The following is a 27464-nucleotide window of genomic DNA, read 5'->3' on the forward strand; positions in this document are numbered from 1 at the left end:
TTTTAAGAGCTGGAGGAGAAATGGTTGCGGAAAATGTGTGTAATAGAATAGTGATAAGGATGGGAGGGTTTTGATTGACAGTATGAGGAAGCAGATGGATGACTAGGTAGGTCAGAGGTAAAGATGCCTTTGACAGCTTTTTAAGTTCCTTTGGCCATTTTGGTCCAATGAATCATGCAAAACATGTGTACATTACTAAACTGATGTCTCTGCATCGTTTACTGTTGGAATCCTTATCTCTTCAAACCCACCCTAACCTTCTTTCATCACCACTTGACGTGCTATGTCTAAACTAGATTGCAAGATCCTAAGAAGGCAAGAATCTGTCTTGTATTACTTGTCAGAAAAAAAAAAAATCATGTAAACCTATGGAGCTAGAAGAACAACCGCGACAGATTGGCAGAATAGGCGTAAGGTGGGACACGTTCTTCTTAATTTTCGCTGTCTGGTCATCACTCCCCTCCCCTAGGTAGTGTTCGAGGGAGCTGTGGTGAACAATGATTCCCCCCCCCCCCCCCCAACTGGCATAAATCTGAATAAGTCTGATAAGAGACCTAATTGCATAATTTTACTTATAACATTATGCAGTGAGTTCTGTTGCTATAGTTAAAATGGTTTTCTTTGCAGTCCGCGTTTTCAGGTGCTTTGTATGTCCCTCATAAATTACTTTGTCAACTGGAAATGCTGTGGTTTATCCCTGTGAAAGGTTACTGTTTTTGGAAGTCTTATTTAAATTACATAGGAGAATTTTAAAACCACTCAGACACAAAAATAGAATGTGTGTGTACTGGGAAAAGCAGAAAAAAGGATTTTGCATGGAAGTATGCTTTCCAGGTACTGCTTCTGTGCAAAATATACACAAGGTTTCATTTTAAGTATTAAAACTTGTCATGAATGTGGTCTCCAGTGGGGAATGTGTGACTAGCTAAGATACGGGGACAAAGTCAAAGGAAAAGAAAATTGAAATAGTGGAGTGATAAGTAGATGGAAGGCAGCAGACTGTTCGCATTCAGTACCCTGTTCTTTTCAGCTAATATGTTTGTAGCAGGTCTAGAGAGCCACACAGCTTAGTGATAACATTTCATGGATTTATCAGAATGCATATTAATTTGGGAATGCACAAACAAAAACACCTCTTATTTCAGAGCACGATCACTTGAGAGCCTTCTGTTTGTTCAGATATGTATATCTGAAACATATATCTCTTTGAAAAGCATATATATCTATGTATCTAGAAATTTTGATCATAGATAATATTTTCTTTCTTATAAAGGTAGAATAATCATTAATTCATAAAGATCCAAAGCTGGTGTTCCTGATTAGGTATAACTTTTGGCCTGGTAAAATATATTACACAATAAAATCTGTGATGTTTTATTCATGTTACCACTGCAATTCCTCCGGGTTGCTGTGTTTCTAACACTAAGGGGCTGATACATGTACAAATGATCTTGTTGGTCCTAAGTTGACCTTTTTTAGGTGAATTTATTTATTTATTTTTTTTTTCCAAAATTGAAGGCAGAGTGGATGAAGACTTCAGCTACATTCCTTCTGTGTAAACTATAATATTAGACTGTATTAGCAGGCATTTATTTCTTAAGCTTTAAATAAGAAACAGCTGGTAATGACTTTGAATCTGTTTTAAGAGACATTTTAGGTAAAATGTTGATAGCTTGTAAATGTGTATTCCTGCCTTAGTCTCTGATCGCGCATGCAAGTTCATATGTGTGAATAACGTAAAGTAAAAGGTCAGTCCTACAAAGACTATTCACTTGTCTAAAAATTCACAGACATAAATGTTTTCAGGATCAAGGCCTTTTTCAATAATTGTGATATTCGTGTACCTTGAAGTGACTGACTAATTTAGAATACACTTAATAATTTGATTTTTTTTTTTAATATAGTAGAAACAGTGCGTTGATGAGTTACCAAAGCGCATCAGACAAGCTTCCACTTCAATCATTTGTAATACATTTTTGGGGGCTTGTTTGGGTATTTTTTAAGATTAATTTTAATTTTCTAGTGCTACTCCTAATTTAAACTTCTTTTTAGAAGTCACATCTTAATTTCTATAGGCCATGCTACAGAATTCACTTTTGTAAGTAGGCTTCTTCCATGGAGTGTGTTTTATCCCAAAGCAGATAATACCGGTCTGGGACTGAAACTTTGAGTTGAGAGAAAAATTTAGGTTGCTGAACGGTGTCCTAGTTTAGATGGAGACACCCACCCACCAGGAATTAAATGGAAATCACAAATGTAAGTTAAGGAATGCTTTCAGTGATTGATTAACACCCTGCTTACAGCTTACTTACCTTTGCGGAAATGTTTGCTGAAGGGCAAACGTTGATTATTGGGGATAGACTACAACCGGGCCATCAAATCTCCATCTTCTGTGGCTCTCCTGTTGTAGATGCTGAGGAAATGTGGTGGTCACTGCTCGGCTCTGGGGAAAGCCAGGGCTCATCCAGACATGCTGCCGTATCTCCTGGGAATCCCACCTCAGGGCCTTGCAGCAGCACTGCCCTTCTTGCCCGTTGTTCTGGGAGTGGTGCCCACATTTCATTAGGTCAGATCTGAGAAATACCTGCCCACTGTGCTACGTCCCCTTTCAGCAAACCATAAAGCATCTCCTCCTTCCTGGTGTTGCTACCACCTTATCCCTGTACTTCTAAAGCACCGTAAGCTTGGTAGAAGCTCCCTTCTGGTAGCTCAGTTTACTTTTCTGTTGTGTTAGCAGAAGGGGGCATTTGACTTGGATAAGATGCAAGGTACTGAGTAAGAGGTGAAAGGTTTTTCTTTCTATTGACAGCTCATGAATCAAGCCATTGAAAACACCACGTGTAAGTGACAAGGGGTAGGGGCATTTTTCAAAGTCACTGAATGGTTTAGTAGCCTATGTTGAGAAATGCTGCAAATTTCACCGAGAAACCTGCAGTGGTTCTGAGTTTGGAGTTATGCCTACCCTTTTGACAGTTTTAGTCTTGGACACCTTATTGAGCAGTTATTTCAGATATTAATTGAGGATTGGGGTTTGTTGCTGAGTTGTGGGCAGAGTACCGCAGATTAAATCCTCAACTGGTGGAAAATTATGTTATTTCATTGGTTCAGTAGATCAATACTGATTTGTGTCATCTGATTTTTTTCCTCCTGCAGTTGAGATACAGCTCAAAGCAGGGGCAGTTTGATGGAATGAACAGGGCCAGGTATTACTTTGATATATGCATTTGTTTATCCTATATTAAAAGAATTACAAAAAAGAACAACTGCTATCTTATTGTACTTGCATTTTTAATTATCTCTGTTTAGATTATAAGAATAATTGAAGCTTTATTTCTGTTTATTGTCAAAGTTGATTTTGATGCTTTAATTGTCTTCATAGATAGATCAAAACCTGTTTGGCTAGTGCACGTTATTCAAGGATTTGTCCCCTTTTTAGGGGCAATATTTATGCCAAGAGGATTCCTTTAGTACTAAAGAAATGTTCAGAAGCTGAATGGAAGGAAATTAATCAGGTATTTTCAGTCCTTCTTATATCTGTCAAAAATTTTGTAATGTCCGTATCTTTTTTTCACACATTTTGCAGTTTTATCTAGAGTAGCTCTTTTTCTTTTCTCTTAAATGGGATAAAAAAGCCTGGTATTAACATTCAGTGCTGTATTTTTAAACATTTCAGTGTTTCAGTCGATGTATTTCCATATATTGTTCACTTACAATTTTTCTCTGATCATTGATATCAATGAATATTATTTAAACCCTGTTTTTTCTTATTGCAGTCTGATTCATTTTTATAGGTAGACCTAAACTTAAGCAGCATGAAGTGTAACAACAGAAATGGAAAGTGGGACTTGAAAAATCAGTATAAAATTTACTGGAAGAACATATGGATGAAAGATTGCTTCAGGAGTTTATTTCCCTGTATGCCATTTAGATGGATGTAACTTGAAAGGCCCAAATCCACAGTAATCCATTAGCAGTATACGCTCGTTTTCCAAATACATTATAACTGGAGAAACAACACAAATAGTCCTGTTACAGTGTAAAGTTTAGCAGATACATGCACAGATGTCTCTGCAGGATGAGGACCTAAGTCTGTTTTGCTTTAGCAGTGTTATCTGCTGTGGGTTTTGGGCTGTTTTTTCCCCTCGGTAATGAAAATGCAGTTCTGTCACCATGGTCAGATTTCCCATCGATAGAGGGACAAGGGCAATGCCAGTGCTAAATACACACTCTGCTAAGCAGTAATTATATTTAATTTTGACTATAGTTTGATGTCTACAGTTGCCTCAGGGAGACTGTGCAGCTCTGTGTACCCAACCCTTTCCCCGAGGTTGGGTTCGCTCAGCTCAGCGCCCTGAAGTCACTTGGACAGGAATAGCGCTGTTGTGGGGGAAATATTGGCCGGTGGTGTGAAGGCAGGGCTGCAGCGAGCCAGACAGTCCCTCTTGCAGGCAGTGGGTTGACCCATAACACAAAACCCACCCCCCGAGGGTTGGTTAGGACGGCGTGTGCACTGCTGCACTCCTGAGTGATGAAACAGGACCTCTCCAAGCTGACACACGTGCACCAGTAGTCCCCTGGTAGCCTCTGCTCTCCTTCTCTGGTAGACCTCCAGAGCTTCACGTGAGCTCCGGCCTCTGCCTTGCTCTCCTCTGCCCTTTTCCTCACTGTGGGCTGCCCACCCCAGAGCTGCTTTTGTTCAGGGCTTGAGCACGTCGACAAGACGTGCTCCTCCTTACTGAGGAGTAGTGAAAAGGAAGAGATTCATGGAAGGCTGCTTTCTTTTGTATCCAAATGTTTTTATTTACATGTACCTAGTTTCTTATGGTTGCAAAGGATTTAACTCAAAATATTTTTTTTTTCTACAAGGGTGTCAGTTTATGGGTTTAACCTGAATTAAGCAGGGTGTCTATTTATGAGTTTTCTCCTAATTGGCAAGTAACAGGTGAACTAGTTTTGTGGGTGCTGCACTGCAATTTATAGGGCCACTGCTGATCTGAGCTTGATTCTTTACATCTTATTTATTATTTTTACATTTTTAACATAATTTTCCAAAAAAATTACCAGAGAGAGGATATCTGAATAATCTATTTTAATTTTTTTTTTGTATAAAACTATTCAAACTTTCAAGAAATTCTAGTCTACTCTGTAATTGAAAGAATACATCATATTTATCCAATATAGATTTTATCTATAGGATTAAATGCTTACCTTTTACATTATCTAGTAATGTTATTTCTGAATTGTAGCAGAATATTCTAGAAGCAATGTGCATTTTCTTTTCTGGGTTACACAAACATTCTGTTTTGCCTGAGAAATCTTTTTATTTTTATTTTTTCTCCATTTTATTTATTTATTTTCCCACTGAGAAGCAGCCAGTATAATGCAGCTTTAGTGCATCTTTTGTGTTTTTCCACATCTTGGTGTCCTCCTATTTTTCATCAGAGGTTTAGGTGCAGCTCAGCTGGGGTTTTATTCTGTCATTACATTTTTCTTCATTTTCTTCGGCAGGGTTGGTTATGTGTTGTGCAGACAGATGGGCATTGTTGTTATATTTACAATATCTTTTGCAAAGTTTTATCTTGTATTACAATGCTTGCAGTGACAAACCACAGCTGGTTGGAGTCTGGGAAGATTTTTCTTGAGCATCTCCACCATCAGAGCATGGGGTGTGTATGTCAGTTCTGCTGAAAGCTTGGATGGGCTATCAGCTATCATTGAATCTCACCTAGATTTGTATCCTGCTGTAAATCACACAGCTGTTTGAAGAATAGCCTCTGCAATCTAGGAGATGCCTCCTCTAGATTCTTTCTTGGGGCTGTTACTAGTGGCTTTGTTTCTGACAGCTTCTAATTTTCTGTATACAGTACAATCAATTATTTTGCACATATATGCTAAAGCTAGAGGCTGTTTTTTGACTGTGCATGCTACAATTAGTTATGTAAATAGCAGCATATGCTTCAAGTTTCCAGTGATCGCCCTGCCTTTATAGGAGTGTTGGCTCAGGCTCTGCTTTGAAGTTAGCTGGCAGAGGTGGTTGGTGCTTCGTGGCACAGACTCTGAAGACAGTGCTTTCTTCACTAGTTCTCTCTCGTGCTCAGTGTTTTAGTCTATAGCAGTTGTTTATACACCAAAGCCAATACATGACTCCCAATGTGCTAGGGATTTTGGTAGTCAGACTCCTGTGCTTCCCAACGTCTGTTTTGATTCATGTATAGAGGTATGCTGGCAACTGCAGGTGTGCAGTTGGACACCTCACATCTGCATTTGTTATTCCATTCCCCCCTGTTCCATTTAGGTTACTTCTTTAAGTTTGAACTTTTGTTTCTCCTTAACGAATTGTAAACCAGCCCTTTACAGAGATTTTTTTTTTTTCTTTTGGGGGGGTGTTATATAATTAAATTACATGATTAGTTATTTCCATATGAAAACCTTATTATTGTAATCTCTTTAGTATTGCCGAATATCCCGTGTCTTTTTTGCAAAATGCTTCAGCTGCAGAGTGTAATCTAAATGGTAGGCTGGCAAAGCAGCAAATTCCAAATGGTGCTTTAAAAGTGCTCACATGCAAATTGTTGTTTTTTTATTTTTCCCTAAAAGATTCTGCTGGAGCTGTGATGAAGCATCCAGTGTGGTGCAGCTTTTGGCACTTAGTTTGTCAGGACGACTTCTGAGTCTTAAACCACAAGCTAGAGAAAGTAGACAGGCTTGATAAACCTTGCTGTCTAGTACTTTTGTGCTAGCTCTCTGTATGGGAGAATATTCTTTAACGATAATTTTGGTTTGTAGTGTTTTATGTTGTGGCACCTACTAATATGGGGTATTTGTTGGATACAGAAGCTTCTCCAAAATTCACTAACTCTTAAGGTAAGTCTGCGCCATTACTTTTGAGAATCATCATGTATTACTTGTATCTATGTTGTAACACCTTATCGCCAAGGGCATATAATAGTAAAGCAGCAACATTATAGTAAACAGGAACTTAATGACTGGTATGATATTGAATTTGGATGCTGTAAAAAGCCTCTGAAAAAAATAATTCAAGCAGATCTCAGGTGAGAATCCAAGACTTCATTGTGGAGTGATGAAAAAAAGACCTTGGATATTTTAAAGAGTGTGCAGACTAGCTGAAATACTCATTACTAAAGAGCAGTTCAGAGTCTGTTGGGTACATAGACTAAAAATAAAATGTGCTGAGTGGATATATTTCCTCATAGATGAGGAAAGTTCCTAAAGTTAAGAATGCAGAAGAATGAATTTATTTCTTTTCTTTCTTTCTTTCTTTTTTTTTTTTTTTAATTAAACAACAACAACAAAAAACTGGCATAGTCTGAAAGGTGGGAAAGAAAATTCCGTAGCACAGTATAACTAATGTACTGGGTTGGTAGGGAGGAGACACCAGACACCACTTACTGGTAGCACAAGCAACAAGCTTTCATCAGAATACTTCAGCTGGTGTCTTCCACCAGGACCATTAATAAATGATTATATGTATAGGACCTTTTATTTTAGGGAAGATCAAGGGTTAGTTGAGCGGGAAGATTTTAATTCCAGTGTATTTCTACCTAGTGTGTACATTAGGCTCTTAGGATACAGAGTTTCATTAACACATGCCTTCTATTTTGTCAAAAGTAAAATATTCGTGGTCAAATTTCTGAGTGTGTTCAATGGCTTATGGAAGAGTAGATTCCAGTAGCGAGGTGACCTGGTGGTCTAATAGCAGCTACCTTTAACTGAGATGTTGATAATTGCACTTCTAAAAATTACTTTACAATGCTCTGTGCACCTTAAATTAGTCTTTTAAAACCGATTTCCAATAAGTGCATGTAACGTCTATTTATAGGCAAATACTTTGAAATGAACTGTATTTATGATAATCATATCACTGATAAAGTGCCGAATGTAGAAGCAATAGGTTAGTTTGACCTGGTCGATGGATTAAAATGCTGCTTTTGTAAGTATTTTTGACTTTGAAAGTAAACCTATTCTCCAAATGTATTTAAAATGTTAATAAACTATTAAATGAACAAGTAACACTATATTCAGCATTTTTACACCATTTCTACAGTGGGTAAAATTGTAGTATAAAGTTGGTGTATACTCGATAACAATTTACATGTTTATTTTACCATCTGGTAAATGTGTAAACGATATTTTGAGAAGCACATTTCAAATTCACTTTAACAACTTATCCCCGACAATATGTATCCTATCTCATGTACTGACTGGAACGATTTTGAAAACCTCTCAGAGAGAAATGCAGTAACAAAACATATTATTTTTTTAGTGATGTTTAAGATCAAGCTTTGCTTCAAGTGGAGGTCTTTCACTATTCGGGGAGGATTTTGTTACGTTAGTGGTGTTAAAGAAAGATTTCAGGCTATTTTACACACCACGGTATAAAGATATCATATCATCTTCCCTAAAGAAACCATAGGGTGCATAGGTAGTAATAACAAAACAAATACAGTTTGCTATGTTGTTGTATAACTGTATTGCATCCTTTCCAGGGGGTTTGAATTTGCTATCTCTTGTGTCTAAATATGGGAAGCTCATTATTAGAAGTGTTACAATGAACCCCAAGTGGATTGCTTTTCTCATGTACTTTAACAGCACTTTGACACTGCAGCCTTCTGCCTTTTTATTTTAGTCTTCTGTTTATTGGTCTCCCTGGATTAAGTTGCAAGCACTTTCTTAAATATAACAAACTAGAGAATATTCTGTTGTAGCTTGGCTTTTATGCACCCTTTCCTAGCTGTTACTAATCTTAACTGGGGAAAAAAAATAAGACTTCTTTTTCTCCTCCCCCAACCCCAATAAAATTTAAAAAACCCTGCCCTGAAAGCGAGTCTGCCTGGAGAACACCTCCACACTAATTACCATCTGGCCAATCTGCAAATGAGGTTTGAGAGCAGATTTCAAATGTAGGCTCCAGCTAGTCTGTGGCTTGTATTAGTCTATTAGTATTTATTAGGAGAATTGAAAGCATTTAGGCAACTGAAGAGAAGGCAGGTGTCTTAACTTTTGGAAATCCAGTCAGGTATCTATTTGCTCCTTCTAGTCTGTAAATAAATGCCTTTGACCTGGTACCTGATCAGCAGTGCTCCCTTAGTGTTTGTGGCAGCCAGTTTTCCTTGAGTATTGATTTTAAAGATTCATGTTTGGAAGAAGAACTGCTGGGCAATGGTCTTAAAACACCTCTTTAAAATGCATTGTTGAAAAAAGCTGTGTATGAAACAATTTGTATAAATTCTGGTTAACTTCTGTATTGAAGTTAATGAATAAAGAAATTAATTTTGTTTTTAGTTATGCGCTATTTCAGCATGTGGGGAGAAAATAGTGATAATAATAAAAATGCCATGAAACTGCATTTTTAATCTTAAAACATATGTTTGTATTCTTTTTGCACACTAATTAAGCACACTGAAATTAACAGTACTTATTTGTTTCATTTAGACACTAAATGCATTTCACTAATGAATTTCAGGTTTAGCATCTTTTTTCTCTTCCTTTTCCCTTATGGAGATTAGACAGGGCCTTTCTTGTTTGTAAATCAGCACAATCAAAGATGATTTAATTGTTAGCAGACTGTTAAATTTTGTTTTTCACCTGTCTTCCCTTTGCTGGCTGCCTGTTCTATCTCAGCTCTGTGAAAAAGTGCTGTCAAACTTATGTAAACAATAATTTATTATTTTGTTTTTAGTGAAAAGAATCAACCCACAAACCCTTTCAACAAAAGAGCAGTAGCTGTTTAGGACACCTGCTGATATAAGAGATCTTCCTACAGTAGATAATTAGTTCATAGGTACAGTCCCAGCTGAGAGCACCTGGAACGTGCAGAACTGAATCTGAGTTTTGTAGAGCCAATAGCACTTAGTAATATGTAGTGAAAATATCGTTCTCTTTAGATTGGCTGCTGATAGCTGTATGGCTGAAGTAGATGTTGAAGAAATTGCTTAAAGGTTTAAAATGACTTCTCATTGGAATCACTTGGAAGAAATGGACAACACTCGGAAAATCTGCTTGATAGCAATCTGTGGAGGTTTCTTGATATGGTACAACTTTGAAGGTTGGTAGTTCACGGGCTAGGCCTTGAATACTGTGTAGCTTTGCTTTTTTTTTTTTGTATTGTATTAGAATTTCAGTATAGCATTTTTTCTCAAAATACATTGTTCTCAAAGTATTTGCTGCCATACGCAGTGCTTGCAACTAGGAACGCCAGCACCAGGTAGGAGTCTGTCCGTTACCCCATGATCGTACTTACTCGGTGGGCTCCAAGAATAAGTTCTTCTGGCTTGAAAAATCTAAGTTGTATCACGGCTTAAAATAATATTTTCTTTTTAGTGAAAAATATCTAAGCCCACTTAAGAAAGATTAATTAAAAAACTGACCTTTCAAAAAAGTGAGTTAAAATTACATATTTAGTTCTCATATTGTTAATAACTGTGCTCCTTGGCCTCAGAAGCTTCCCCCCTCCCACGCTTTTCTGTGTGTCTGCATATTTCCAAAAATTGTAAATATCAAACTATATATTCAGTATTCTAGCTTTTGAAATCGTAAAATGAAATGTGATTTTTCACTTTTATAGATTTTGGTATTGACTAAAATGGACCTTTTAAAGTGACATAAATACATAAATGGAGATTGATAAATTTATTTCAGACTACCATATGGAAAGGCTTATTACAAGGGCATGTGGAGAGCAAAGCCAATTAAAGATATTCTTTCTTCTTACTGTGGACCATTGCCTTCTTCCCTATATTTCCTGGAAGTTAAACTGAATAGCATTTAAGAAAAATATTAAGCTAAGGGTATCATCATAAATTCTCTCTTTATGTAGTCCTGTTCTTTATTGACAGTCAGATTTGCATCAAAGAACATGACACCAGTGACTTGCTGGCAGCTTAAGTAATTGGGGAAAAAAGTGGTTATTCATACGGAAACAGGAGTTGGCTCATTACAGCCAATCACCTGAATAGCAAATGGTATGGCTGCCAATAGATGGAGAAAAAGGCAAGTCTAGTGGAAAATAGGAGCATTTAAAGGCCAAGAAAAGACATATGGTCTGTCTATGCTTGCCTTATACGCCTGGAAATTATAAATTAAGCTACAATATAGCCCACCACCTTAATGTGAAAATTCTCCATTTTTTTCCATCTTCATCTTGAGAAAATTAGCAGGCTTGGCTAGTAATAACTGACTTTTACTTTTGTGTCAGTGTTTAAGGTGTTTAAGTTCTATATAAAAATGATACCTGCATTGCTGTCTAATATTTGACTGTTCTGGCCCTAAAGGATGTATTTGTGAAGTAAGTTTGCTTTCATAGCAAATGCAGATGTCTGTGTCTGTCCTTTACAGGTGTTTATATTTTCATGAGGGTAGACAAGAGAAGAAAGAAAATCATTCTTGGCAATTATTTTTGTAAGATAATCCTATGGTGATGGTATTAAATGATTTGTGTCTTCAAGAACAGTAAATACTTTTATGGTTATCTCATTTGCTTTTAACTATTCTCATAATTTCAATTTATTGTGGTAATGCTCTCCTATACTCTTTAAGGTATATAGTATTATTCCTTTCTTGAAATAAGAGTCTAAGTCCAAATTGGTTTATGAGTTTCAAATATGCTAGACTTACTGAGGTGGCCACCTGATCACCTTTCTCTTAAGGCATTAGTAAAAGTTGAGGATACAGTCTTTTAAAATCTAGTTCTCATACAGACACGTTTCATGTGAGAGATCAAATTCTGAGGCAAGGGAGGACAATTTGAATTTTAAAAAGATTTCATATGGCCTAAAGCCTGTGAAGGCTCGTAGCATCTCTTATATTCTTTCTTTTTTATTCTTTTTTATTTTTTTTTAAATAACTTATTGTGACCCATTGTATGGTATATAGTCCCTTGGAGGACAGATGCAGTGTTCTGATGTTCTGAGTTTTTTTTTTTTAAAGTCCATACTCTGAAACTCCAATGTTTTCTGCTTCCTAGGCAGAACTACTGATACAGTAACTCACATGAAACTCTGATAGAAGCCTCCTGGCCCTAAATTCTCCATTTCATATACCTGAAAGAGGTACTAAAACTATTATTTCAGGTTTGTACTCATGGGTTCTAGAAATATGGAGTATTTTACATATTGCAAAATTTCTCTGAAAGTAAAACAAAACCAACAAAACAACAATCTGTTTTGACTCTCTAAGTAACTCTTGACTTGTTTGTGGTGTTACAGGAAAAATGAAATTTTAGATATTATGTTCTGAAGCATATTTCAGAGTTAGTGGAGGAACAGTGGATGACAAAATGGTGTATTATAACTAACATGCATGTAAAATTCTACAAGTGAATTCTGTAGATATAGACGTTCTGAAAACTGTAGAATTTGGAGCTGTATAAAAATGTGTGTATGCTTATCTGACCTAATTACATCTGTGGAGTTTCTAATTGGGTCCAGTGACATGATACACTTGCAGCTCTTCCCTTACCCTCGCCAGCGTTAGGTTCTTTCACAAGTACTTCTGTTCTGCTCATTCTGACCGCTTCTTTGCGGGTGAGTGACCTGCTGGCTTCATTTCACTGTCTCATTTCTGCACGGGCACAATAAAATCATCCCAACTGGTGAACCTTCTGACAAGGAGCTGCAGAAGTGCGGTTATTACATCCACTTTGAACCTGACACATGTCCCCCATGGTTATTTTGGGATGTCTGAGGTGCAGGGCAGGGAGAAGTAAATGTTTGCACAATTCTGAAGAAATGCTGCTAAGAAAAGATCTTATGAAAATACTGCTTTATTCTGGGATCACCCTGTATTTAAAGGGGTAGAGACTTTTATTTCAGGAGGTTCCATCTTAGTGACCCTTTTCATTCACATCCAGAAATCACCCTGTAACTCTTCAATAAACCCTTAACAGGTAAGACCAATCCTAGGTAACAGGAGCCTTTCCCCACCAGCGCACATGGTAATCGCTCATTTACTGTAGCTCCAATTAATGGTAGTAGAAGTTACACTTGTGAATTCCCCCACGCATTAATGAGGGAACAGACCCCCTCAGTTTAGTTAACCATCTTCCAGTTACCTGGCACTTTCCCCATCCCTTGTGAGATCTCAAATATTTAATTAAAGCCTTTCCTTTTTTTTTATTTTTATTTTTTTATTCCTCCCCCCACCCCGCCTTCTCCTTCATTCAGTTTGTTGAGTTGTAATTCTTGTTGGCCTGATGCCTTGGCAGCGTTCAGCAGTTCTAATTGCCTGTATAGTCTGGCCTAGTCATGGAGCCTTTTAACTTTCATTCAGGCTTCCAGCAATATCAGCCTCACTGGTCACAAGCTTCCCACTCAGGTTCCGTTCGCAGCCCTTTCGCTGATTACTTGTTATGTATTTAAAGAGCTCCATACTGTTTATTTCATTTCCTATTTGAGATAGTCTGTTTGCTTAATTTTTTTTCTATGCTAATTTAATTTTAAACATATAGGGCTGTCTTCCTGGTCAAACAAGCCAGAATTTTGCATCCATATGTTACATTAAATAATAATAATACAACAAATAATAGTCAATGCTTTCTACTTCTATAACGTCTACCATTCAATGATCTAGAAGCATTCTTGTTTTACAAGTGGTAAAATGGTATCAAGAGACATGAACTACTTGTTAAACATTATGTATGACATCTGTTACAGAGACAGACATAGGACTGAGTAGTTTGGTTTTCACTAATAGCAGCTAGTCTAATAATTGCAATATGCTATAGCAATTGTTAGGTTAAAATGCTCTTGGATTGAACGGGGTGTACCCTTTTGGAGTTGTGTATTGCAGAGATATTTGTTCTCAGAATATCATCTTTGTTGGTGTATAAGATACATAACAGAATGGATATTCACATGGACTCCATAAAGGTTGTTAGCCCCTGTAATCATAATTTGAGTTGATTTTAGAGTCGTTATTATTAATCACAAATAGACAAGACTGGTAAATTTTTGTCTCATTTTGTTTTCTGTGTGAAGACCTAGCATTCTCACTTTCCTGGATTTCAGTGGACCTCTGTCTTAGTATGGCTATGATAATTCTTCTACGTCTCTGCAGGAATAGTATGTTAACATTATGACCTATGAAAATATGATTTAAATGTATCCTCTTTCAATGGTAGGCAGCATACAGAGATTGACCAAAAAAGGTCTGTCCCCATTTTTGTTTTTAAGGTTGCCCGTACCCAGCAGCTAATAATGGCTCTAGCCTTCAGAGGCTACCATGACCTCATCCAAGGTTGCATTACCATGTATGATCGCTCTGCAGGAGTCAGTAGCTGATCCTTAATGCCTGCACTTGGCTTTTAGGATGTGAATGCTTATCTTCATTGTCATTACATACTTAGAGGAAATGATTCCATACTTGTGTTCTTGTTTCCAAGGTCAGACAATGGAACATTAGGACAAAATATGATTGTATTGATACATGAGCAAAGGTCAACCAACCAGAGAGAAGCAGATTTCACTACTGGATGGAGAAAGTTCCCTAACATGGTGGTAAGCTTAGTGAAATCATCTTTCATAGTTTCCAGGAGTGAAATTAGATTGAAATCTGTATTGTGATAAAAGGATTACTAGGTTCCTCACAGGAAAAACGAGGTGAACTGGAAAGTTAGCAACTGAGGTACATGGAAGTAAATGGTTATATCATATTCTAAGATTTTTCTTCCAAGGAAAACAACCAGATTCCATTTTAAGACAAGAACAACTCCAACTGTGATTGTTTCTGAAAAGCAACAATGTAAAAAACCTGTTTGCTACAGATACAGGATTTCTTCTGTAAAATAAACTTATCTGGTATGTCTGATTATTTTTATATTTTTTCCTTGTTTGATCAGCATGTATTCTGAGCTCAGTTTTATGCATAAGTTGGTGCTCATGGATGCGTTTGGGCTTCTCTTGGATAAGGACTGTGTGGGCTTTTGAACAATAGTCTGCCAAGCAATGTATCATGAATCCTAATTGTTTGAGAAAACAGTTGTTCTTTTTCTCCAGCAAATACTGTTGTATCCACATTATTAACATAGTTATGTATAGTCGTTTTGAAAATCATTCTCGGTTTGAAGAATTCTAATGCTTCATACAGTGATTATGCAAAAGTCTCATGTATAAGCAATACCGATGTTACTGGAAGCGCCTCATATAGAGTCCAAATATAGCAGATCAAATCAAAACTGTGCTACATCTTAAGCAACTGTTGACCCATTTCCATATCAAATTGGTTTCTGTCATAGAAGACTTTGCTTTTTCTTTTAGAGATATTTACTTGTTCTGTGCTGCTCAAGTACTGCAATGGCGCATTTTATTCTAAGGTCGCTTAATTATGGGTCAATTGATTTTTAACTTTGCTTGTTTATTAACAACTTTCTATTTAAGGGACTGTCATGGTGAAAGGCTTGTTCCTGCTCTGTAACATGCGACCATGCCACTGACTCCTGTAAAATCAGTTGCCATGATTCAGCACACGCAGAGAGTCAGTGTGAGGTGCTGTGCCATGTGCAGGATGGCTGCTGGTTGGCTTCATCAGCCCAGTCCTAAGTCTCTAACTTACATAAATGTTGGGGAGAGGAAATTCTATTTTAAAGATTTCACTTTGTTCCTTGTTTATCCTATTTTTTTTTTTTCCTTCGGGGAGGGGGAAGGGGAGAAGAATAGCAGAATTAATAGAACATGGTATATCAGTAAAATTTCAGAGATTGCTATAAATACCTAGAGTAGGAAGAAGGTGAGTTGTTAGCGGTGTGACTTGTTTGTGTCACTTTGTTAGAACATTAGCGGTATCTTAATATAGATTTCTTTTTTGGCTTCTAATGATACATTCCTTTCACTGGGGAGGGGATGGGTAAAATTTGCTACTGCTGTTTTTCTGGCATTAACTGCAACTCCCTTCTGAACTCCCTTCTGCTGCTCCCTGCAGCTCTCCCTGGCACGGCCCTGGGCCCTCTAGCGGACCTGCGCTGCTTGCAGCGATGTCTCTGCCAAAACACTGCTTCTGTTGCTATGTTATTTGTTAGAGCTACGCTATTGTACGTGAAAATCAATGTAGGCAACGTTGCTGAAAAGTAAATCTGAGATTCATATGGTATTTTAAAACAGCGTTTATTTCTCGCACAAAAAGTGCCTAACCTCGGCTGCAGGCAGCAGGCCATCTGGGGCCGCAGTGGTCCTGCCAGTGTCCTTACTCCAAGTAATCTGTTGTGCTCCACAGTGCCAGGCCGCGCCTACAGAATCAATTACTTTTCAGTAGTATTTGAACATCGTCACTTCAAAATATGTATTATTTACTTTTTCCCACTGATCTGCTTGTTTTACTGTTTGTGTGTGCTATTGTCTAAAATTTAAGCATCTTTCAAAGTATAAAAATTACATATATATATATATTTGAAGAATAAATTGAATAGATTTGTTAGGTGATTTTGATACCTCAACAGCAGCTCTGTGCTGTGGTCATATATTTTTGGACATCCGTGACTATACAGATGAATCAAGTGTACAAGAATATAAGTTGTAAACTTTGTGGATTTGTACTTTTGTAGTCTTTCCTTTGAAAAGTGGGGTCTAGTCACTTGGGAGAACAGTGCTGTTAACATAATAGTTTTCATTAAAAGCCAAACTTCTTCTCTAAGAAAATTGTTTTACGTGCCACCTCCCAAAGAAATTTCCCATCTCTGCTAGTGGAAGCTGCTGGTTCCTCCTGAAACTCAAGGTCAGTCAGTCAAAAACAGAAACACCAAACATGCCTGGTTTTATATCTCATGTAAAAGGTGATGCCGTTAGGAAGTGCAGTGATTTCCATTAAAATGCCAGGGCCCAGTACTCGCTGAGAGATATGGGAATTTTCTGTTTATAGATTTTTATAGATTAGCCTAAATCATGCTCTGTGACAGCCTGCTCTAGATGCCCTGAAGCACCTGATCTTCGGTGCTGTTGAGCGATGTGTCTTCCACCTCTGCATATAGAGGACCTCTGGGAGCATGAGGCTCTTCAGGGGCTGGTGACCCATGAGATGAATTTCCAGTCCTAACAGGTCTGGACAGTAACCTGTAATGGAACATTTTCATATCAGAGAAGGCAGATTTGTTGAAAATTGCAGTTTTAATGGAGGTAGTTTGACTGAAGAAGTAAGAAAAGCCAAAGAAGTTTCCCAGCTCCCAGATGGCTCCTTGCCAGCCTGGTATTCCCAGCTTTCATGTTTCTGGTAACTTCTGTATCAGGTTGATCTCACAACTGGAAGGTTTTAGATCCTGATTTCCTCCCTGCCTTGCTGACAGACCTCTTAAGGTTGAAGGGCATGAGTTTGTTGTGGCTTTGGTCCCTCTCAGAAGCCCTGGATACCTGATGGGAACTGAAGAGTTGTGAGGCTTTGATGTGATCATGATGGCAAAATCATCAGGTCAAGTTTTAACTATTGTTTGCTGTGCTTAGTTATGTTATTGTAACTGTAGTTTTAGAATGCTACAGAAACAAACCTTTCCTTTGTCATAGTGTGTTTTATATTGTCTTGATGGCAGACTGTGATTGTGCTAGATGTATTTGAGAATTTTATGGTAAATGCTGGTTAAGGGAAGCAGGAGTTCGGGCTACATTACTGAGCCTTTCATATCTATGAGTTCCAAATCTGTCTGAAAGGAGAAAAAGCAAAACAAACGTTTTCTTAAATTGAAGTGGTATTCTCCAACTGGAGTCCTGTTACACATCATCAGTTACAAATATTGTTTTCAGTGAACATGTCAAGTCAATGGCTATTTTTGAGATGTTTCACTGCACTTGGCAAAATGAGCAAAAAAAAAAAGTGAAATTAAATTTTTCTTTGGAATAAATAAAACAGCTGCTATTAGCATTTAGCTCTGTATATGATTAAAAAAAAAAAACAACAAACTATTTGTGTTCAGGTTTGGTGATGATGCAACTTTGAGTCATTCTTAAACCAGAGACATGGATCTGAATCACAGCTAAACAAGTCACATTTTTTTCTTCAGGGATCTTCAGCCTGGCTTTATTCAATGAAACTGAATATGCCACATTAGAGCACAAGCAGATGATTACCAACAATGTTTATTGATGCTACCACTAAGAGAAAATGGCAGACTGATATAAAATAAAGAGACTTAGCAGATGGGATATTGGCATTTGAATTGGTTAAAATAGATTACTGATTTTACCCCAAACTTGCCCTTTTATGAACGCTTCAGTATTGTTGCTTGTGGTAGAAATGTAAATCGTGGTCATCCTTACGAGGTTATTTCCAGCTGCAGACCTAGACTATTTATTTTTACATATGCAAAGGATATTTTATTATCAGGGAAACCTAAAGCAGTGATTTCTTGTTAGAGCTCCTGTCAGCACTGACTTTAGACATAAGCTGTTAGCATAGAAAGTTAGGTAAAACATTTACTGTTTCTAGGCATCCCCTTTCAATAGAAAAACAGCAAGAATAGATCTGCAAGCATAATTAGACACACAGCTTTGATTGAAATCGATGGGAATTAGAAACAATATCACATAGCTGGCATTTCACTGAACCCTGTAACTGAGCAGTGCAGAGAACCGCCTGAGCCTGGTGAGGGGACTCAGAAAGATCAAGTAAGGGGCAGAGCAGTGACCTGCCTCAAGCCGTCTGCTTAAAAGCTAAATGCAAATGAAGAATAGGCCTAGGATGGGTGTAAGAACTTAGTGAAGTTCAGGCTACTTGAATCTGGCTCTAGGTGCCTAACTCATGCTCTAAGCTTTTGGCTGTGGTAACTCTCCCAGACTCCAGGCTAGTGTGAGGAGGCACACAATGCTTAATTAATTCCCTGGTATTAAGATTTTGTAGTGTTTTGTGCTGTGAGTATCCAGCAAGCTCTGCAGCTGTTATCTTCATTATTGTCATCCTTTAGTGTGGGTCAAGGCATGCCCTTTACAAGTAGGTCATCCAAACAGTGCTGACTCACCAATATTTGCTCTGGTGGCTTTTTGCACTGGATACAGTTCTTATGGGTTGGAAATAACAGTGACCCTTAGTATCCAGGATGATTCATCACAATTGCCAATGCATATTTATAGCAGCAAAAATTCATTCAGTGCTAGTCAAGGAAATCATGTGTGAATTTAAGTCCAGTTGGCAAGGTAGTACAGTATCTGAAATGTTGGCTGTGCAGCAGCTGTCATTCTATGCCAATCTATTCTATCATACAGTAAGCAGGTGGCTCACACATATTGTTTTTACTACATATCATTTTAATTTTGCAATGTCTCACTGAAATAGGAAATGTGTGCTACTGATTTCAATAAGATTTTCTTTACTGAAGCCAGGAGAGCATGTTAATAGCATGCAGCAATTTACAGTGTAGTTGGAGTAATACAGCAGCTGGTGAACCTGTTTATTCCCTTTGGCTGTGGTTGTATATCAGTCTTAAGTGTAGCTAATTAACTTCTATTCATTAGCGATTTTACATAAATTCAAGCAGAACAGAAAATACAAGCCCCAAACAGTTTGTGTTCCTGCAGCCCCCTTTTGTGATGCCGTGCTGCAGCAACCTGCCTCCTGTGTCAGCCACGCGTTGTCCTGAGGCCAGCCCCAGGGACTCTTCAGTGCCCTTCTCTATTTCTGAGAGTGGTATCTTTTTGAGGGCTTATCTGCTGAAGGAAGCGTCTTTATTGTAATGTTACATGCTAGTTGTTGCATGTGATAATGATATCTTGACATATTTTAAATAACAGTTGTCACGATACAGCCCTTTGGTGTTCATCGGCTTATCAGAATTAGTGTTTGTCAGACAAGGCAGAGAGCGACAGCGTCCAACTAGGGACAGTCACAGCATCCTGTGCAGACTGTGCTCTCTCTGGTATTTTATGATCTTGTTGGCCTGCTTCATTCTCAGTATATTGCTTAGCTTTATCATGTTCTAGTTGGGCAAATCACCTTTTATTTCAAAGTAAACGGCATTTCCTACTTGATTTTTATTTCCATTTGTATTTTTTAATTCTGTGGTGCTTATTGGCCTGGGGAGATATCTTGTTTGCTCTGATTATAACTCCTATTCATATTACGCAAAGCTCTTGGAAGATATTTCTGTTTATGGGAATTACTGTCAATAGAACTGATAATTTATTGAGATTATATATATTTTTCCTCTGTGAGTTGATTGCTTTTGATTTATAAAGGACAGAGATAGCAGAACCCTTATTTTGGCAAAGTGCTTCAGAAAGTGTATTCTCTGAGGGAATTACTAGGTTAAAAACAACAACAGCCAAAGAAGAAGCAAAATTAACAGAAATAATTACTGAGAATTAGGAAGGAGAAAAAGGGACACTAAAGGAATATAGTATATGGAATTGCCTTAGGCTGTAATGTCTCTGAATTCAAGATCTTGCATTTCACTGAAGATGAATATTTGCCCACGTGAGCCAACAGTTAGTTATAACTTACTTGACTTCTAATTGTTTGCCCTCATTTCCTTGTCTCATTTTCTTTGCATTCACTTTGTTCTTTTCTCACTTGCACGTATTTGCTCAGCATCTCTTTTTGTTCCCTCTGATTTTTGACTTGCCTCCTTTGTCTTGAAAACTTCTTTCTCTGTCCTTTCCTCTCTGCTCTAGATTTCTTTACTTCTTATGGCTGTAACAGTTTACCAGTTCGTGTATCATTTTATGCTGCTCATCCAGTTCCTCTGAAAACCCCATTGTGACTTCTATGACTTGCCCAGAAGAGAATCATTAAGGCTGAAGATGAGATCACGTGAAGGATCAATATCGTCCTCTTTTCTAAAATTCACCTATTTTTACACGAATCAACAAATACCATTCCACTACATAACACTGAGTGCTCTGCTACAGTAGCTCCCTGCAGTTGTGTGATTTGAACACTGAGTGGCACTAAAGCCCATGTCACTGACAACAGAAGGCATCCAAAACATGGTTTGTGACTCAGAAGGATGCAAACTGCTAGATAATACGCGAGGGGGTGTCTTTTTTTTTTTTTTTTTGGGGGGGGGGGGGGTGGGGGGTGGGTATGGTTGGAAAGAGAGGTTTTACATAAGCAAACTTGTAACAAGCATTAAATATCTGAGACATGTTGCTCTTCCCTTTTTTTTTTTTTAATTTTTTGAGGAAGGATATTTTCAAGGATGTATAGTACAGTTTTGCTAGGGCTGATTCATGACTGATACTTAAAAAAAAAATTAATTGACTTTAATCCTTAGTTTCAAGGAGGTTCAATATACTAAAAGCAAGCAATTCTTTTGCAACTCCTGCATCACTGTGACCCCCCCCCCCAAAAGCTTTTACTTCCTCAAAAGATACAGTTCGATCAAAGGCTTTTAATCTTCCTCTGAAAAAAATGGCTCAGTTGTATCTGCTTGTATCGTAGGAAGTCTGTTTTTTTTTGTGACTAGTGCATGACATGAATATTTAATTCAGTTTTCTTAAGAGTTCAAGATCATCCCTGCTTTATTTAGAAAGTGTGTCCATTTCACAAGGTTTTTATTTAGTGTTCACTTGAACAAAACGCCTGGGACTTGACCTTAGACAGCTGCACTTTGTCTGACCGTTTTTACTGAAGCTCATGACTGTTTCACATTTGGCACATTGCCCTTGTTCCTTGTGCTAAGGGCAAGACCGTACCCACTCTGACCTGAAATGGTGGAGGTGTAGCTCTAGTACGTACTTAGAAGTGAAACTCCGGGGAAAACGACCAATTTCAGGCATAATTTAGCAGTCCTGTTTCAAAGTATGACTTAGATGCAGCAAACAAATCAGACAAATGAAGTGTCTAAAAAAATCCCTTACATTCTTCTGCTCACTTATTTTTCTGTCTTCCCTATGACACTGTGACTATTGAAACTTAGTTAATCTCTACACACTAAATCAGTTTCTTAGTTTCCCACAGAATCTGCTTTGGCTTTTAATCCTTTCCAGTGAGTGACAGGATACATGTTAATATCACCACCTTACTCTTTTCCTTTATCAAATCATCGGATTGCAAATACAAGTGGTGTGCCCTGTTAATTTAGTGTGAGTGAACTGACCAGAATGTGTAGTCCTAACCAGAGTAGTACTTTATTTTTCTTCACAGCTGGCAGATGGTGTACACAGATGATTGTTGTTAGGTATAGAAGGATTTTAAGTGAGTGGGGGAGACTTTAGTGGCATGCATTACTTTTTGATGCCTTTCACCTGTGCACTGCAGCACTGCCTCACTTCTTCACACCGCTTTGAGGCAAATAGCAACTTCTGCCAGCCCTACAAGGTCTAGAAAAGCTACAGTGTCCATAATGACTTGCCTCCACCTAGGGGGGAAGACCTTATCTTCATGTTCAACCACAGCTAAAGGAGGAATCGTAAGTACAAAAGTCTACTGTGTCCTGAGCTGCTTTTTACCTGGAAAGGGTAAATAAACTTTAACCTACCATTGGGTTTCTCAGCTCTGTGGTTTGCACTGACTTTCCCAGTGGTTCTGAATTTGAGATGAGGGAAGGTGAGACATCAGGATTTTTATTAGATTTAACACTTGTTTCCCCTCTGAAAGTAGATCTGTAATATCTGGCAACTAGCTAGGAAGTGCCATAGGCACAACTAGTGACCAGTAGATTTTCTGCTGAGAACGTCCCATAATAGTGCCACAGAAGAAGAACAGTTTATAACTTGATTCCTTGCGTTCATACACTGAAGAGACTATGCGTTTTGCTGGGATGAAAGAGATAACTATGTATTTTTAACTTGGCTGTATGGTCCATGTTTAAACAGGGGGTCTGAATCTTAAAAAAGAGATGCCAGGTAAGGTTTCTATTCCAATGTCACTCTTTGGATAAAGTTTCTGAATCAGTTATATATGATGGATAAACTCATTCGTACGTTATTATTGCATGACAGTTGACGCCAGGTTCCTGTTCAAAATATGGAGTATTTGCTTCTTCTGCAGTAACAGATGAGAGTTAATACAAGACCCTCATGTCAAGTGTTGTGGACTAGACCTCTCTCTGTCTGTGGTTACATGACTAAGGTGTTTGTGTTGTAACTGTATGTCATGTTTCGGATAATTCACCAGCGTATTGAGTTTCAGACAAACGCAGAATTGCCTTTTCACTAAGACTCCAAGGCTCTATTTTCTAAGGCTTGTGGCTTTGCATGGTTACCAACAGCTGTGCAAATTGTGTTTTGTGAATTTGGGCAAGTTCTATTTGTGATGTAAATCATGATTACTTTAAATGACCACAGGTGGTGGCAGTATCCACCTCAGAGGTTCCTCATGCTCTTTCTACTAGCAGCATTTGGATACTGCATTCGTTCTTTCCAGACAGTGAGTTCTGCAAATTCCTTAGGAGCTGGAGAATCTTTTTTACCTTCTTTCTATTTAATGTCCCCAAAAATGTATTTACTGTTCCGTGGTATGAATGGAACGTATTATTCTCATATTTAAGCCAGCACAATGATACATTGTCATTCCTAAGTAGTTCTGCCTGAAAAATGGGTAATTTATTACAGACTCTCCAAAAGGAAGAGAAAAATGTCTTTCATTAAATTGTTTCTTACCACCTCTGGGCTTTAAAATATATTCTTTTCTGATTGATGGTAGCCTTGTGATTTGGACAAACAGCAGCAATCAGTTAAGGTGAAAATGTACTCCTCTCACCTGAGGGTTTGTTCGTCAGCTGAAAGCAATGGCAGAACTTGTGACAATAGTATTCACAAGGGTATCTTGAGATAGATTTCCCCTTTGAGATACAGGCTTCTTCCTTTTTTATTATTAGAATATCTGTTTAAATTTTGTTATCAAAATTTAGTATTCAGTACAATATTAATAATCATATATTGCCCTGTCCTTACAATTTTTCTTGTAATGGAGAAATGGGAAAAATTTCACACTGAATTTGTTAAAGCCACTTTCAGAAGTTTTTGGAGATTTTTGAAGCTGACCTATGGAACTGTATAGAAATACATTGTTGTGATCTTCATTTTGTTTGCCCCTTTTGAGTGTTCTCGAAACATAAAGTATCCTGAAAGATCTTACAGGCAAGTGCTCTTCACATATGTTCTGTGTATCTTATATCTGTTAGGCTGTCAGAGTCATCATTAGAGAAATCGAAGTTAGACTTCCAATACTGCAAATTCCTCCAGAGAAACTGTTAAACAAACTTGCAGTGTACTTGGTGCTACTGCAGTTCCACTGCCAGCTTTATTCATAGCTTAGTAATTTAAGGACAGCCAAGGAATGACCATGTGTGCTGCAGCCATAGCAGTGTAGTTATATTTTCTGAAATAGTATCAGAAAATAAATTAAAATACAGTGTACCTCCAATGGTAGGAGCAGTATAAGCATGTGACAAAATACTCTTTACCCTTAATGGGTTTTCCTCTTGCCAGCCCTGAATACAAAACAAGTGATTTATTATATTCCAGATGTGTAGTTGTAGCCTAGTCAAAAGATGTGAGAAAAGCAAGTCTGTAGAAGAAATACCTTTCTTAATGTGGGGGAAAAAAATGAATATACTTCTGAGCTTGTAATGTTTTCACTAAGTCTAATAAGATGCAGCAAAATTCAAGTAACACATGTGGTGCAGGTATGAAGCCAGACATTTGGGCTGTGAGTTTCTTGGATCTTTGAGCTGGAGCATTATCTTTATGACCATTGATTCTCAGGTTAGGGCAGAGCATTTCCTTCTCATGAGAAGGCTCTGGACTCTGTGTTTTCCAGTCTCTCTGTATCTGGAATGAGTCCTGCACTCCTGGTGTCCCACTTGTCTTGGCTGCAGTGCACTACAGCTTCCCCAGGTCCTGGTTCCCTTTTTGTGGGGAACAAGGGTACTGGGGGGGGAAATAGAATGAAAATGGTCTCCTTTCAACATGGCTATACCAGAATGGGAGCTGAGAAACAGTCTTAAGTTGTTTAGACATTAATGTCCCACAGCCTAAATTGTGCAAGATGTACACCACAGTTTGACGTAATTTTGGTTAAGGTTTTGATCAGTCTGTTGCTGTTTTCAAGACACGTGATGTGACACCAACACCAAAGTACACAACAGCGCCCCAGTGCATGCATCCAGTGGTGCAGTGCAGTCAGTATGATATTTGTTTGGTGCTTCAGGTGATCCTGATAATCTCACACTTTCACTCCAATGGGTTTTAAGTTTTCATATGTGCGGTGAGAGTATTAGAAGAATCCTAGAAGTTTTGACAACTTGTGGTCTTGCTTGCAGGTGGTAACATATTTTGCATGTATGAAGACTTGGCTCTGTTTTTGAGGAACAGGCAATGATTTCTCATATTAGAGTACTAGTACATGCATTGTTGAGCATAATGCAATGGCTAGGGAGTGGATTTACATCTGTGTCCTTACACTTACAAGTCTGGGAATAATGTGGTAATTGCAGAAATGGCAAACAGATTACATGTACTAAATAGCTTGTGTTTTTTTTTTTTTTTAATCTCTTAATGGGCTTAAAGACCCTATAAATAGATAAGAGACAGAAACCCCACACTTGCAGTCTTAGGGATCCGACAGACATGCAGATAAGATTTTTTGAGAGCTCTAATAAGAGTTGCCTACTGCCCTGGTAAAAGTTTGCACAAATAATTCCTTTAATATCAGTATATTAATACTTCTTAGTTTTCTCGTCATACTTGGAATTTTAATCTTATGCCTTCTCATTGCAAGCAGGAAAGTACAGTTGTATTTGAGCTTAATTTTCATACCTTTTCCCAAACAAAAGTTGTGAGCTCAGTTCTGTGATTGGTGCATTTAACTTCAGCCAAAATTAAATCAAAAGGGGAGCTCAGACTTTACACTGATATTTACTCTGTAAGTGGTCTCTTCTTTTTTCATGTATAATGCAGGACACCTTGAGAGGTTACTCCAACCATGTTAGATCTGTCAAATGTGGTTGTTGGCAGCTGAGCAATTTTTGTGAAATCCTTTTGAAGTCATTGGAGAGGAACAGATGCACCTAGGTCATGATTCACCTTAAATGTACCTTTGGGTGAGATAAATTATAAATGAGAATTTACTTTTTCTCTTTATAAACTACAAAATGAGCCTAAACTGCTCACGGAAATTCAGGTGGTCAGCGATGCAAGTGTATAATTTGAATAGAGTCCAGTTTGTTGACCCTTCTCTGTATACTGTGGGCCCGCAACTAGAGGCATTATTTCAGATGTAGTCTCGTGAGCCCCAGGCAGAGGGCAATAATCATGTCCCTGTAAACCACTGGCTGTGATCTTGCTGATTCAGCCTGTGGAGTTGATTCACCCCAGGTAGAGGATTTTGCACTTCTCTCTATTAAACTTCATGAGGTGTCTGTCAGCCCGCTTCTCCTGTTTGTTGAGGTCTTCTCAAATGGCTGCCCCGTCTTCCATCATATCAACAACTTGTCCAATTTAGGTGCTTCCATGGATTTCAGGAGGGCTTGTTCTGTCCCATCATCTGGGTCATCAAAATCAACAAACTTTGGGTGTTAGTGTCAGTGCCAAACTTGACTGACTGGAGATGGGCACCCCTTGCAGCTGACTGCAGTGAGATTTTGAACCACTGACTTAACCTTTCGGCTTAATGGACCATCCGGCTTCTCAATGGGTCTGTGGTTCACCCATCCAGCTCATATCTTCCTGGTTTCTCTGCAGGGATGCTATGGGGGACTGTGTTGAAAGCCTTTGTAATGACAAGAGGGATGATACTGCTTGCCCTCCACTTGACCACAAACAGGGAGAAATCCATCATGGAAAGCAATCAGGTTGGATAGATCCAACGTGCTTGGCTGAGTTCTGAGCTTTAGGATAAATGTTGTGAAAGTATGGTAGCAGCTTGCAGAATGTATGTTACTAACACTTGATTCCCAATATATTTTTAAAACACCATTGTTACTATTATCAAACATAACAAAACAGGACTCTACTTTGTAATCTTTGTAAGTGAAATCCAATGCAGTCAAGTTTTTACAAAACCCGGGGACTTTTATTAGTGACTTCAGTGAGGGCAGTAATTCAGTAAATATTTCACTTTCTACATCTTAATTACATCTGTATCAGGAGGTATAGATGAATTTGGTCTCTGCAGAATTTGAAAGCTAAAAGAAAAAGTATTTCTCTTTAATGTTTCTGTACTTTATAGTAACTACAGCAATATGTATGAAGGAAAGCAATTGCAATTCAGCAGAAATTCTTTCCAAATTCCTATTTTTGACTAAAGTTGGCTACTTAAGTAAGGAATGCATGTTCAGCTGACATAGCCCATTTGACTGTATTGGAGCTGTGCCAGTTTATAACAGCTGCTGGTCTTGTGAAATCACCAGCCAGTCAAGATCCTGGATTCTGGATCTCAGGTAAGAGATTATTTTTCTGGAAATGCACTATGTAGAAGATTAAAAGGGAGCATATATTTCTATTTTGTTAGCAAATCAATATTATTTTTTTAACAGCAAGAAAACTGAAGCTCAGCATGTGTTTTTTCCTGTATGTTGTGGTTAAAGCAGCAAA

At 38.0% G+C, this 27464-nt stretch overlaps 1 protein-coding gene across 2 annotated transcripts in view; it reads left to right on the top strand.

The window, feature by feature from the left end:
• The first annotated feature begins 22152 nt into the window (after positions 1-22152).
• SLC4A10 (solute carrier family 4 member 10) overlaps positions 22153-27464 on the top strand; it is a 169235-nt gene continuing 163923 nt past the window's right edge. Inside the window, exon 1 of one of the 2 annotated variants that reach the window (XM_083840795.1) lies at positions 22153-22336. In XM_083840795.1, the coding sequence (XP_083696921.1) occupies positions 22271-22336 (66 nt within the window). In that variant the 5' untranslated portion in view covers positions 22153-22270. The remainder of the gene's footprint in view (positions 22337-27464) is intronic. The other variant, XM_083840782.1, reaches the window with a different exon arrangement.

This window comes from Anser anser (assembly GCF_964211835.1).
Source record: "Anser anser genome assembly, chromosome: 6".
NCBI lineage: Eukaryota > Metazoa > Chordata > Aves > Anseriformes > Anatidae > Anser > Anser anser.